We start from the raw sequence: 16,024 nt of genomic DNA, 5'->3' as shown, positions 1-16,024 counted from the left end.
TTTTTATTCTAATTGGTGAAGATGCATAAAATTCCCCAGATGTGCTTTATCTAATAGATATAATGGAATAATATATAGTGGGCCTGATCCTGTCGTAGATGCAAGTAAGTTTGCTGACATATTTCAACATACTGTCACAGCGCCTAACGGAGATTTCAGACCAAAACCCCTTGCCTTACTTCTGTGGATGCAGGTGGGATATTGTTGTGCTACTCGGAGAGCAGCTAGTCATGTATCTGACTAGTGAGATCATTGTGCAAGATACTGCTTTGGACTCTTTTTCTCTGAAAAGACCAGGGAACAGTGTTCAGCGTTCTAGGTCTCTAGATGGATCGTTCTTTTCTGTTCAAGCAGCTTGCCAAACATCAGCTGATTAGGAGCTGTCCAACCCTAAAGAGATCAGAAACTGCATCCTCCAATCCCAGTCCAGCTTTAGATATAAAAGACGTAACTTCTCACAGTATTACTGGCAGAGCACTCTGTGTGTGAGCCTTGTCCCTGAGATCCTCAGAAGCTGAGTCAGCATCACTGAATCCTGACATATTTGGCATCTATCCTGTGCATTCTGCGTAGTTTGTATTGCTCTACAACCATGCATTTAATCTGTGTAGCCTGTGCATTTGTTTCTGCTCCACAACTTTAATGTGTATCCTGTGTAGCTGGTAAGGTCTCCACAACCCAGCATCTAACCAGTGCATGCTGTGTAGCTGGTGTTACTACACAACCTGGCATGTAACCTGTGCATCTTGCATAGCTGTAACTGCTCCGCAACCCGTCATATAACCTGTGTATCCTGCGTATCTGGTACTGTAACCCCTTTACAACCCAGCATCTAATCTGTGTAGTTGGTACTGCTCTGCAACCCAGCATATGAACCAGTTGTTCCTGAGGATTCCCGTCACCACCCTTCTTCCAATACACTGATTTGCAAAGTAACTATATAAAACCTCCACACTTCCAACACATTGCTGGGTCGTCTTTACACAGTGCTGATCCTGGTACAGAGAGACACCCAAACCACAGATTGTGACACTGTACAAAGAAATTGGCGACTGCTTATGCATTGGATTGGCCATATCCTCATTGATTGAGATTGCAAATGCAGACTGATTAAACAGACCTTGAAATTGTTGTTTTGGGGTAGTAACTGGGCAGGGGCAATGCATACATATGGAACTGCTCCATCTAGTGGTAGTGTTGTGGAACTGTCATGGGAGCGTCAAGGGTGGGAAAGCCCACTTTGTTACCATGTGGAGGGAGATAGGATGCCTCATTCAGACAGGTCTTTTGCACCCAGAGGGGGTGCAAGTCCACATACTAATGATGACATTTGTAGCAGCAACTGTAAAAACACTGGTTAGGACAGCATTCCTCCTGCACCCTCATTTGCAGAAGATAATAAGTAGAGTACTGCGGCCGAATGGAAAAGCGTTCAACTCGTAATCAGCCCCACTGTGCTTTGGGTGTGTCTACGGTCAACTGGTTCAAAAGGACGACAGGTAAATGGTCTTTGTTCTTTTTTTCACCAAAATTTGTCCCGTTTAAAGCTTGTGACCGCAACTAGTGAAAATGTAGTCCCTCCCTACGCTTTGGGTAAGGTGGTTCACTCCGCTACTGCTGCACTCGCCACAGATTACTGTTTCCAATCGTAGTCCACGTGGATGGTAAATGAAGCAAAAGTTGAAAATAGCGATAAGTCCATACACTTGCTAATGCAGGAGGCGACAGAGCGACGTGGAATGCCATGCTGCATTTTACAGTATGACATTACTAAAAATGTCTTCTGTTGGTCCTGTAGCTCTGACGATCTTAAGATATCGCCAATGATGGCGGGTGCATACACACTGCCTGAGGCGCGTGTAACCAAAATATTGGCCTGATCTGTCGCATTGTAATATTCCCAAGATATGTGCAGATGTGTATACATAATGGCCCTGATTCTGTATGGATCACATATGCTAAGCTGCTCACAGAAACTTAGCATATGTGAGCCATAGTAATGCAAATGCAGGAGCTGGTTCATCTCCTGTTTTGCATTTGAAATTGCTGAAATCTGTGATCGCATCACAATTCTAGAGGAACATTGTGACCATCAGACTTGTCACATTGCCGACTGTCCCCATGATATAGAGTGCTCTATCAAATGAATCAAATGTACATGTGCTGACAATGGGTGAAAGCACATGGCCTTATTCAGAGTCAGTCTCAAACTTCGGGGGACATGTAGCAAGCCTTTTAACGATTGGAAAAGTTGCCCATACAGTAGCAGTCAATCGGTTTATCATTTTATAGAATATACTTGATAAATGTTAGCTAGAAGCAGATTGATTGGTATATCCAATTGCTCCACTCATGCAAATTGGGAGTAAAAATAACATGTGCAATTCTTACAATTCATTTCCAATATTGTGTACACAAAATCATGGGCTTGTTATGCGCGCACCTTGTTGAGCAGGAGTAAAGGTGGGGAGAGTCCTGAGTCTATGGTAAAAAAAAAATAGAGTGTAGAACGCCTGGCACACCAGACCCACCTCCTTCCACCACCAATGCGTAATACAGCACTTGGAGGGGTATCGAAAGTTGGATCCTATGCCTATGCTATGCACGGTGGTGTACTGTGAGTAGGGACATTTTGATATTAAAATCTCATAATCATTTTATGCTTATATTTTGAAACAATGTAATACGGCAACATAAATATACTAATGTTTTATCTTTATAATGTTTTTAAAGCTATTATTATATTCGTGTGAGATTCGCAAACATTAAATTCAGCGATGACCACTAATTAACCTTTTTTTATTTTTCATTCTAGTAAATGCCACACATGAACTAGGCCCACCAGTGGAAATTACAATCCCTGCAAACGAGTCAAGTTATGTTTTACAAAATTTAAACCACAACACGAGGTACAAGTTTTACTTTTATGCGCACACTGCTGTGGGACCAGGCAGCCAAAGCACCCAGGAAGCTATAACTGCTATGGATGAAGGTAAGATGGGTATGTACCTGCATAGACATTCTCTCTTCCCTTCACATGAATGTACATGTCATTTCACTCTACATTTTCATGATTCTACTGTATTTCAAACTTTCTAGGTCTCAACAGGTCCTCTAAAATTGATTTTTACATACTCTTAGAAACATAGAATGAAAGCCAATGGCTGCCACACGTTTGTTTTGAAAATAATAACAGTTACAATCAGGTGCAAACGCAGGATTCTCACGGGGGGGGGGGGGGGGTGTATATACTGTATGTGTGGGTGTATATATATATACATACACTGTACTTACATACACACACACACACACACACACACACAAACTTTTCTGTACAACATGCACAGACACACATTTAGTATAGACACACAGATTGTCCACACATTACTTTCACACACATACACATACTGTACATACACACAGCATGTACACACATGCAGCAAAAAAAACAAACACAGAGAATCAATTGTAAAGCACAACGGAATATGCTGCTCTATATTAGAAACTGTAAATAAATAAATATACACACAAACATACACCCCCCTCCCCCCACACGCTCACTCAAAAGGCAGCAGAGTGTACCTGCTGGGGACAGTCCTGATCTCCCCCAGCCAGCTCTCTCACAGCCACATGGATCACAGCATGGAACTTAGGAGGAGCTGCACTCTAGCTTCCCCTACCTGCAGCCAGCGGCAGGCAGCCTGTCTCTCTCTGACAGGAGGAAGCTGCCGGCTGCCGCACCACAGCCAGTCTGCTCTCTAGAGTGGGCGGCTGCTTTATACAGGTATATGACAGCTGGGCCGATGGATTGGCAGGCAGGGGGGTTTCTAGGTATTCTCGTGCGCGGGTGACAGTGCACATTTGGTTTGGGCAGAATGCAGGGACATTTAGTGGTATGCTCTAGCAGTTGGACAATAGGTACATCCAGAAGGGAGACCTGCCTCTAAGGTAATGTGAATAAACCCCTCTATCATCTTGCTGCAAGAGCCTATTATTTACAAAGGGGTGTGACTATGCCCCCATACTTCGCAATGCCCCTACTGCACCAGAAATTTGCCATGAGGCACTGTTTCCATGCCTGCTTTTACAAATGAGTGGTTCATATGAATGAATCCTTCCCTTTGACCAGATTAAGAGTGGAACATATTGGTCATTCAGGTGACAGCTATACAATAATAGTAAATGCTACCATAGGAAGTACTTTAGGAACTCATTACTACAGTATATCATAAGTGCTATCATGTTCCCAAGAACTACAAGTGGGTTCAAGTATCTAAAAAAGTTATTGTTCACATTTAAGGGATGGTTTGAGATTTAACTCTATTAAATTTACATTTTAAACATGCAATATGTTGAGAGTGTATGTACATTATGTGTTATACTGTATATGGGGCTTTTGTATTGATGGGACAGGTGCCTTTAGGTTTGGAGGCAGCAAGTAAACAAATTTGTAAATGTGGAAAAAAATAACACTCAGCCTTTATATTTATTTTTCCACTTTTCCAAAAAATGAAGAAATCAGCCATTTCACACCTTTTATAGCTAAGTGACACCTACTAAGAACCCTAAATACTTGGTTTGGCCACTAGTAGACTTTTAGGGGTAAATGTAATAGAGTGTGGGAAGCTGGAGGTGCAGGAGTTTGTCCGAGAATGGCTGTATTTTTCAAGCAGCAATAATTTACATGGCAAAGCCAGACATAAATGTATAGAATCTTGGTTGAACTACTGTAGCTGCTACATTGATTGCATTTGAGGGGAGTCGGCAAAGCAAAGCGACCCACCTGCTCATCAAGGGCATCATCGAGCCCTCCCACAAGTTATTTTATGAGGTCTTGTGAAGCCATGTTGCTCTCCATCCAACCAGCATGGTTGCTATATATTACCTTCAGTGTATTTTTATAGAATATGATCAACAGTTATTGTTTTTCAATCTGCAAATATGCATTAATACATTTTCCACTGAATGTGAAGACTGAATCCTAAAACATGGACATTTATTGCATTAAAATTTATGTTGTAGTGGATTGTACACACGGTTTGAAGCAGCGGCGTAGATACTGATTCATTATCGACGGCTGCCAGGACTCAGTGGGTGCCGCCATCGAAGAGGAGGGAGGGTGAGACAGACAGCGTGAGGATCACGCGCGTGGGGGAGGGAGGATGCTGCATAGAGCAGCATGGAACTGCCTTTGATCGTTCAGATCGAAGCAGAAATTGACTTGCCTACCAAGTCTATTTCTGCTTTTGATTCCAGGGCCACGCATTGGGATCAAATCTGGATTGAAGGCAGTTAACACTGTTTGATTTCAATTCAATTTTGCTTCTAGAAGCAAAAATCAAATAAAAAACGTGTCCAAATCAAACCATGTGTACGCCCTATAAGTTTGTATAGCAAACTATACAATGATAAATAGAACTTTTGACCACAGGTAAATCATATTTACACTTATAACTTGCATTACTGGTGCCCAGTATTTTCATTCAAGCCAAGCTAAGCATGGAAGATAATCTTTGTTCACTGATTGTTTTGTTCTACTTTCTTTAATATTGCTATTTGGCTTAGAAAATTTGTGTAATATTATGATAGACATGAGCCACATAAAGGGGCTATTGTTCAGTTGAAAATATTTTGAGTTTAAGTGGTATATTTACTAAAGGTCGATTTTGGTCGATTTATTTTATTTTAACTTTTTATTATCGATGTTGATCAATTTAAAAATTGATCTTAATTGTTGTTGTGCTTCCAGGGCTAAAACACACATTTACTAGCATTTTAAAAAATATATAAAAATGCAACTGTTAGTAAATGTGTTTTTTAACCCTGAACGCACAATGTCGATTAAGATCATTTTAAACCGATCAACATTGACCCAAAAAAATAATAATCTCTCAACATCGATCAAAATCGATCCTTAGTGAATATACCACGAACCTCAAGTGTAAAATGCGCAACCGAAAAAAGGGGACATTTAAGCTTATATAGCTAGCCATATTGATAAATGCGCAGAGCTTGGCAAGGTTACCATATGTGCCGGGTTAAATCCAGGAATGAATAGTAGTATACGCATATGGTCAGGAGGAGCGCACTAAGAAGGGGCTCTTGTGCAGGTCTGGCAGCTCAGTAGAGTCTGAGCACTAGGACATTATAGGTCTGTGCTAGAGTCTAGTGTACATGTACAAGTTCGCCGGTGAAGTGACACAGCAGCCATTTTTCCTGGTGATTTTCATACTGCGCATGCAGGAAACACAAGGAAATTATATGTTCAGCACTGCTGGTACCAACATGGGACTCCATGTGAGTCAATTTTCAAGAATTGGGTGTAGGGTGTTTAGTGTGTACCCCCTGTCCCCCGGGGCCCATGTGCACTGCACACATTTCACCCATTATAGATACACCACTGCACCTAGTTTATGACAGTAGAGAACGGTAGTATATGCTCTTGTTTAACTCCTACAGTAGCTTGATAGTGGTAGTAATAAATACTAAGGTAACGGTACACAATTCATACACAATATAATCATTTTCTGAACAGCTATTAAGAAATCAGGGTGCATTTACCATGTAATAGAATAGATCAGATGCAAATACATAATATAAGTACTAATTTAGGTCAAATAAATAAAAACATCATCATTTTCTCCTTCTCAAGATCAAATAGGAATTTTACTTCATTCCAGCAACAGAATGAAAATAAGAAATATTTGAAGTAGAACGCAGCAGCCGCACTACTAATCGTAATAGTATTAGTGGTAATAGTATCAGTATTAAGATGCTCTCAGCCAGTTAAAATTGGCTTCTGATTTTCATCATCAGTTCATATTTTGCACCAGGGACCACACACCCGCAAGTGATCTGATTGCATTTCCGTATATTTGCCCATATTGTTATGCCTTCTCCAACCTCTGTATCGCCTCTCTAAGCACTAGGATATGAATTTGTAAAATGTTCCCACATCCAACATCCTTATTGGAAAATCTCAAAATGTATGTGTAAAAGCAGTAACTTGTGATTATGCACAATTCTACATGAGCCCCATATAGCTCAATACAAAAATGTTTCTGTGTCTCAAAGCTCCCCACCAGATGGCATCTGGTACACAAGAGCAACTTTCTAAACTGTTAGAAATACTGTTTTCCAGCACTGATTGGCAGTATATGTAAGCAGTCAGATATTCTCTGTGTGGACTAGTCTGCAGGAGTGGTGCCAAATCACCTACTGTATGATTTATTTGGCATATGATCAAAACATAGCTTGTTAAGTGGGATGTACGCTGGCACTGGAAACACCACTTTGGGAATAACTGTCGCTATTTAATGGATAGTGTTTAGAAACAGCATTACATTTGTGAGAGAATTTGCTAATTAAATTAGCTGAGATCCGAAGTGTGTAATTTTAAATTGTAGTAATTCAAGGATTAGCGGTATGTAATTCTCATTGTACAGTGGATAGGGGGCTGGGTTTTGAGATGTCAGCCTTGTCCCCGCCCCCCGACCTGCACATTTGGTTGTCATCTCCGGGCTTCCCGGAGAGGCATATTAAAAGGTCGGCAAGTAAGATTTATAGATCTATTGTATATCGTCTAACCCCTTTTCTCCAGTGCAAAAATTAGTAAAGCCCCTTACACACTAGAGGATATTGTGAACAACATTGCTTAGAAATGGGCTTTTGAGCAATATAGCTCACAAAATCGTCTAGTGCAGGCATTCCCAACCACGGTCCTCAAGGCACACCAACAGTGCAGGTTTTAGTGATATCCAGGCTTCAGCACAGATGGTTTAATCAGAATCCCTCAGATATTAATTAAGTCATCTGTGCTGAAGCCTGGATATCTACAAAACCTGCACTGTTGGTGTGCCTTGAGGACCGTGGTTGGTAATGCCTGGTCTAGTGTGTACACTCAATATCATTAATGGTGCACACTTCCACACGTTGTTACATTGATTGATGTCTTCTGAACAGGCAGGTCAATTGTGCTATATGGCCAAATGACCTGTCTATTCGGCGATTCCCAATAACTTCACTGAACATTAGCAGCAGCTGATATCGTTCAGTGCATACACGACCTGCGACTGATATTGTTAATCATATCAGCCGTCGCCCCCTGTCGTTTAGTATGTATGGGGCTTATTATTGTTACTTACTACTACTGGGGGCTTAGCCAAATGTTCTTAGAAAAGCAGCAATATGAGCAACCTGTTCTCTTCTGTATAAATAACATTTGTGGGCTACATGCTAAAGCAACCAGTATTTACCCTGCAGCTCTGTATCAGGCACTGGCTGTGCAAGTTTCACAGAACCTCCCTGTCTCTAATTGCTGTTAGTGCACTATGGTGATAATGGGGGGCAGATGTATGAACCAGCGTTAAGTGCAGAAATGCACTTAACGCTGGTTAACTGGGGGGGATTACGATTTTCCTAATGTATTACTAGCGCACGTAACGTGCGCTAGTGACAGCCTGCTGAGCTACGCTCGGCGGGGCTGTCCCCTGCAATCCCCCCCCAGTGTTTAGCAGCCGGGGCGATGTATTAACAGCCGCCCAGGCTCATAGCTAGCGTTGTCCTGTCCCCCACTGCGGGGAAAACACTAGCCTTGCTTCTGGCTCGGGCTGCGCGGGAGATCTCGTGGTTTTTGCAAGATCTTGCGCATGCCCATTAGAGCCGGACAGGGGGGGAGCGCACTGAGCATGCGCGGGACGCCGGGGGAGCCGATAAGGAGAGCCATTAACGCTGGGCATAACGGCTCTCCTTATCGGCTTGCAGGGGGTTAATACATTAGCAAATAACGGGTGCCTGCTTCTCCTCGTTATGCAGGAGAAGCGGTACCCATTATTTGAGAAGCGCTAAAGGGGGGTTAGTACATCTGCCCCATTGTGCCAGCTCATGTGTTGAGATTGGTAGGATACTATAAAACTAGTCCGTCTATTTCACTTGCTATAGTTTAGCGTAAAATATATTATATTTGTCTGGGACCATGAGACCACAGTCACCTCTGTTCAGCCCTAAGAAAACCCTCTGATAATAACATCTTCTGCACCTACAAATACCAGGCATCCAGAATTCACACCTAGTGCTATGCTGCATACAACGCTCACTCCAGTAGAAGCTTTTTGTGCTATCCCAGTTTGGGGATCCTCATTGTGCCTCCCTGTGTTTTGCTCTTGTATCCACTACCTTTGCCTCATGCCTAATCATGCTTTATCCCCATGAGCCTTCTGCTGGCTTTCTTATATCTGTTGACTTGTCTTCATTTCCTATTCATATAACAACCAAGTAGTACCTTCTGTGGCATTGTGGCAGGCATGATTCTTCTCCTCCTTGCCTTACTTATGCTCTGTGTCCCCTGCTATGCTGCTTCCACTCAGGTTACATCTCTGTTGTCTCTGCTTCTTGTATAATGAATCTTTTCTATGTATTCAATCTCCTGCTAACCTTGTTTTTCCCTCCTTGCCAGGATATACCTTCCCTTGATTAGCGCAATTCATTTAGATGCATTCATTTACTGATTTTAGGGATTTTATTTCTAGACTGTCCAATTCGGGGAATAAATCCCTGTTAACCACTTAATTAAGCTACTATGGGCTGTTTCACACACTCCGGCTGATTCCGGGTGGCGAAACCCCACACGGCCAAAAGCCGTGCCTTACACAGTAGTTAACAATGGGCAGCAAGGTGCCCATTCACATGGGTCGGTCACGGCGCGGCCGCACAGTTGCAACCAACTACAACCACTGGAAAGGATGGCTGCCGGGCTGTGGCCATCCCGACCATTGTAAATTCCTGTGTACGGCACGACTTCTTGGCCGTGCAGGGTTTTGCCATCTGGCAACTGCCAGTGTGTGTGTGAAAGTGGCCTAAGGCTTATTGAATTCCTCTAATTTACTTTTGTTGCAGTTACTATATTGTGTAATGTATGTGGCTACACATTTTAGTTAATTTACTGTAAGGAGTGGTGCTAAAGCTGATGGAGATGAAGCTTTGATATAGCATCTATACTAGTACATCCATTTATATTTTACACCTCTGTGCACAGCTACAACCTAGAGGCATCTCCCAGCTGAGGCGAATGTGCATGCTTACTCTGCTCTGACTGGTGTACATCATAAATCTGCCTTTTGCTCTATATACCGCCTAAACCAGATATGTGGTGTAAGTTTTCAGCAACTCCACAGAATTAGGATGTGTGAAAAGGTTTCCAGACTGTTCACTAGATGTGATAATTGCATGACATGCATTCTGAATGATGTGTGGGAAATGTATGCTGCGGTACAGGCAATATATGAATAATATTTCAATTAATTAAGGAGAATGATAACCTGAATACATTCATGTTTCTGACACTAACACGTTGTCCCTTTATTTCCTTAATTCTGTAAGTGTAACATATGGGGCAGGTTTAAAACTAACATAGTGAATTGAAAATGATGGTTAGCTGTTTGTGTTATTCTTGCTGCTGTCCTCTCAAACACAGGGGGACATTTGATAGGATGAGAGATTCAGAAAGTGAGAGATTTGGGAAGAAATCTCCAGTTTTTTTAAAAGTCAAATCTCTCACTTTCTGAATCTATCATCCTATTAAATTTCACTCGCAATATTCAGCCCTATATAATACAATATTAAAGATGATATTTACACATATATATATATATATATATATATACTGTGTGTATATATATATATATATATATATATATATATATATTACATTTAAATTAGATGGCTGCATTTATTCATTCACCTGGGTCATGATGACTTCCCATGTCACAAATGGGAGTTATGTTATGTTATAGGGGGATTAGCCTAAATGAAGTTTGGAAATTGTTTCATTAGAACTGTTACAGTACTGCAACAGATTAGACATGTACAGTATAAGGACGTCACTTTGTTCAGAAACAGAATATATGAATGAATTCCTAATCAGCAAGTGTTACAATTCAATTCACAGTTTTCTAACACTTTTCCTGCTGTGACAATGTAGCATGAATAAATAGCATTTCTGTCTCTGCTTCTTTCTCACTTTCCATGGCCGTGTTGGATAAATGGCAGAACCCTTTTTTGCCACTTCTACTGTCATGCACAATGTTCGTCCAACGTACTACAGGGGTATTGTCTTCATTTTATTACTGTTTGGTAGCTAAGACTCCCATTAGATGGCCTAGTGATGCACTTACTGTATTGCATGCAGAGTATTCATCTGGCACACTGCAGGATAAATCCACAAAAGAGGTAAAGCTCCCGGCACTAATGTCTCCTGGTCCTGTGGACATTTTTCACGCACTGATATTATCAGTATATTTATTTTCCAAATTATGTGTGGAACTGTATACAGTATATCACTTTAGAAGAGCTTTCCTCCTTTGCATAGATTAAGCTCTGTTAGATAACAAAATGGCTGTTCCTGACCACTGTGGCATATAATACAATGTTTGTGGTCTATAAGAGATAAATCCCTAAGAGGAGAACATAACATGTAAATTACCCAAAGCATGGATCTGTCTGCAGTGTGCTTATGCCTGTACTGTATATTCAGCTTCTGTCATTGGTCCCTGACAGTTTTTGGAATTGCAGACTGTTGTTTTGCATGCACTTTCTGATCCCAATAGGCAACATGTGCTAAAGAGCTGGATGTAACGGTACGCTCCTGAAATTGTTACCCTCGACTGCAGTCCGCCATGTGGTTTCAGTGCTTGAAAAAAAAAAGACTAAATATCATATACACATTAAAATGTAATGTGTACTAGCAGTTGTCTCTTTTGTAAAATGCTTAGAAGAATACCAATTCTTGATTAGTATAGAGCTCGGTAAGATCAAGTGTAGTTTCAATATTCATGGCCTGGGTAACATATATTACAGTACAGTAAATGTAGTACTGCATTTGTATCTAAGAATGGATTCTTCCTATTGATATTCTAAGAACGCTACTGTAAACATTTTAATATGCAGGTTACTTACTTGTCTGCATCCCACTTCCACCCAACATTCAGACGGCTCATTTTAGATGATAAGAATAACCTTTACTAACACTTGTATATAGCATGGACGGTTAGCATTCCTAGTGGTAGATCTAATGAAGAAACACAAGTAACATGTGCACATAAATGGTCAGGTGTGACTGATTCATTAATGTTTAAAATAAAATTGTTATGAGGATTTATGATAAATTAAAGATACATTTGTACCTTGAAATATTAATTGAATTTGTATTACCATTAATTGATCCTACTGAGACTTCAGTTATTAAATGTAGTGTATACATTCTGTATCTTTGCATAATTACTTTAATGTATTTTTCACATCATGAATATAAACTTCCAAGGAATGAAATTAACTAAAAAAAGGATCATTGGCATAGTTTTAAAGCCAATGACCAATTTTTATACTTTAAATCTTCACCTTCAACCATTTATATAAAGCACAAACTACTTTCATAGCATTGGTTATTACGCTTGGCATTCAATTTGCATGCACTCCTATGTAGTGATACAGTATATGTCTTAATTTTTGGAGATAATAAGTCAAATACTGTGGGATTTATTTTTAAGAAGATGGAGTTCTATTGAAGATGCGATGTTGCTATGGGCAACCAATTAGAGTCTATCTGTTATCTTCTAAAAAGTGCAAAATAAATAAGATGTTGAATCTGATTGGTTGCTATGGGCAACATCCCATCTTCAACAGATTTCCCATCTTAGTAAATAAACCCCTTTGAGTGTACTTTTCCACTCGCCCTATGTTTCTGTACAAATGACTCCTTTTGATTGTTCCATGATGGAATGTATAAGTAGAACTGTAACCACACCAAGACGTGTGCTGGTAATTTGTTTTCCAGACACTCTTTCTCCAGAAATTGAGCACTAATTAGACATGCATGCTTTCAATGTACAAACCTTGGTGTATATTTAACTTCTTTCTTCTCACTTGATGTTCAGCTCAACCAGTCATTCCACTGATCAAGAATGTTACTGCTGCGGAAACAACAGCCACTATCCTGTGGAATGTTGAGAATCCAGATGTCAAGCTCTATGTTAAATATGTAGAAATGAGTAAGGACCAGTTTTATTTCAGATGATCATACAGAGGGTTTAGCTGGTAAAACTAGTTGTAAGGGTATATTCAGAATAGTTACCGTATACACTAATTCTGCCCAAAAGTTACAATTTAGTATTGAGTATAATTGTTTAAGATAATATAAATCTTGTACTACTTATATGAGGTGCACCATCTATCCAGCCTGACTTCAACAATGTCAAATGTGCTCTCATTCAAACAGGCAGCAATCCATTGCAAAGTTTGGGGAGTTGCATCGATAAGAATGGGTTTGATATGAAATGTCCAAAGTAATAATCCATCATGTTGACATGAGAATGTGCATATGGTTATGATGTTGACCATACCATCATTCATCATGTAGACAGTGACATATCATCCTGGTGGTGCAGAAGTAATTTACTTTCTTGTGTCATCTGTTGCTGCATCTTCAGGGTCATAGCGGTTATGTGACTGTCACTTCTGGGTCTGACCTTCCATGCTGCAGTGGTCTGATTCGTTTTTCTACTCTCTCCCAAATCCCTATTGCTAACCCTGCCTCTAGTCTAGTGCTTAACCCTAACCACTACACCCCCCTCCCAACAGCCTAACCTGAACCCTTACCCACCAGTCTAACCCTAATATCGACATTTTGACCATTTCAGTTGCCAGCTTTCTAAACAAATTTTATATGTTGTCTGTTACTATCATAACTGTCGACATGGTGGTTGTTATTTTCGACTTTTTCACTGTATCCCATAACAACACTGCCTGTTTGATTAAGGTGAGCAGTATTTACCTGACAGACAGGACACACCAGAAAAGTAGGGCTTCAGATTTACATGGTGAACTCCACTCAAAAATTACATATTATGTGGAGTTCTTCTTTAATATTTATAAACTCATGTTACACAAAAAGTTAGGGAAACATACAAAATTAAAAAGTTTAATTTTCATTATAATTTCAATAAGTTACTGTGGACTGGTTACCATAGTATTAGAGTCTCTGATAGTATAAGTATATAAAAAGCTACATACCTATACATCCAGATTATATATGTATTCTATTAGTGCTGGTGACTATATTCACTAGTCTTTTGTAATCAATCAGAAATAAGATTTGATTGGCACTGGACATCATATTCAAATGCCTTGTTGCTAGAGTTACTGCAGACTGACTGAGAACACCTTCACGCTATTCAAATGGACGACAGCATGGAAGAGATTGTTAAAATGTCCTTAGTAGTTATAACTAAATGTTATTTACACGTATAATTTTCTAGACAATTGTTAATTTAGATGTAATGTTTATATATTGTTTAATACGCGGTAGAACTGAATAAGGCTCTCTCTGCATGTGACTCTAGTACAAATAGTCAGAGCCTCTTAGAAAAAAAAAAGTGGATAGATCATGAAATAAGTTATTCCTGTGTTGTCCGAAATTCTTTTAGGCAAAGAAGACTGGAAAGAGGAATCTGTAAATGGTACTCGGAGCGTCTTTGTATTAAATGGTTTATCTCCTGGGACATCATATATAGTTCGGGTATATTCTGATGATCACACAGATATATATTCAGAAGAAACATTTCATACAGGTCCAGGTGAGGCATTTGTGCAGCAACTCATGGGCCTCACACTTATCTCATTATTATGGGGAAAAGAAAGACAACGAATGACGAGGACAGTAGTCTGACAGTGCTCTTCCCCAGATTTGGGGATCTTCCTATTTATAAATATAAGATAATGTATAAAATATGTCCGTAAAGTGACCAAATGCAGGATGTTCTCCTTCTGTAGTGTTGTGCCATCTGTACCTATATTTCAGTTTAAAAAATAATAGGGAAGTGCATGCAAGTGGGTGGGAGAGTGAGATTGTGGTTCTTGATTGGAGGACTGATTGGTTTTACTGGGACACAGGTGTGCACCTAGGAATGCGCTAGGTGGTTAGATAGGTGGATTTGTGCAATCAGAAAAGCTATGCATTCCCAGGTCTACACATTCTTAAATTAGCTTTATTGTGTGTCTGGACTGAGTAGTAACAAAGCCACAGTATCTTGGCAAATATTGCATTATGTCCACTATGTTCTGTAATATCAGCAATTCAGTGTCACATTGCATTATAGTTGTGACCACAATGCACTAATAGCAAAGTAACTATTGGTACTTCTGCTTAGAAAACACTTGAAAATGCACCTTCGTCGTATGGGGTATGGCATTCTTGTAAGAAGCTTTTGCTACTGTAATTCATCTATTGACAAAAGCAAAAAAATACTTGATAAAAAATAGTGGGTAGGTGTTGTCTGTAGTAGTGGGCTTTAAATATTCTTCTTCTGTAATAGGCAGGGCTGGACTGGCCCACCGGCAGAGGCGTAGGGAGGGCGGAGCCACTGGAGCTCACGCTCCGGGCGCAGATTGGTAGAATGGCGCCGCTGGCCCGCCCCCCCTCCGCAATCGATCCGTGCACTAGATCAATAGTACTAACGGGCAGCAGGCAGCGTGCGCTGCCGGCTGCCCTGCCCGGCGCCTGCCTCCTGCCCTGCTCACCCGGTCCAAACATCACGGACGGTGAGGCCGGGCAGGTAACTCACTACTCTCCAAGTTGCTGATGCTGCTGCTGCTCGTGACGGCTTCCGGGCAGCGCAGCGCAGCAGATTCCAGACTCCTCCCAGGGTCCCGGTCACCTGCCCATGCTACCCTCCTCCCTGGCTACAGCAGCGCGTCATCAGCCATCCCAAGCGCTGGCTGTAGCCTGGAGGAGGAGAATGTGTTCTGCTGCCGCACGTGCCGCCCTGGACCTGCTGCAATCATATATCCTTATTCAAGGTGAATGTGGATTTTTTTTTTTTTTTTAATACAGCTAGTTGATAATGTTATAAACTTGGGGTTTGGGGGATTGGTGGGGCCCGGGGGAGGGGTGGGGGGTGTGGGGAGAGTGCTGTGCTGTATATATCTTTATGTGTATTTATTTATTTACAGCATCTTATATAGCGCAGCAGAT

At 40.8% G+C, this 16,024-nt stretch overlaps 1 protein-coding gene across 17 annotated transcripts in view; it reads left to right on the top strand.

Annotated features, from left to right (window-relative positions):
- Positions 1-16,024, top strand: part of NRCAM (neuronal cell adhesion molecule) — a 206,310-nt gene that overhangs the window by 177,464 nt on the left and 12,822 nt on the right. For 9 of the 17 annotated variants that reach the window (XM_083182708.1, XM_083182705.1, XM_083182707.1 and 6 more), the window contains 4 exons: positions 2,816-3,001; positions 11,047-11,103; positions 12,930-13,043; positions 14,478-14,627. In XM_083182708.1, coding sequence (XP_083038834.1) covers positions 2,816-3,001; positions 11,047-11,103; positions 12,930-13,043; positions 14,478-14,627 — 507 coding nt within the window. The remainder of the gene's footprint in view (positions 1-2,815; positions 3,002-11,046; positions 11,104-12,929; positions 13,044-14,477; positions 14,628-16,024) is intronic. The other 8 variants (XM_083182716.1, XM_083182715.1, XM_083182713.1 and 5 more) reach the window with 3 other exon arrangements.

Source organism: Crinia signifera, chromosome 4 (assembly GCF_055691185.1).
Source record: "Crinia signifera chromosome 4, ASM5569118v1, whole genome shotgun sequence".
In the NCBI taxonomy this organism is placed as follows: Eukaryota; Metazoa; Chordata; class Amphibia; order Anura; family Myobatrachidae; genus Crinia; species Crinia signifera.
This window is presented reverse-complemented; position numbering and strand designations above follow the sequence as displayed.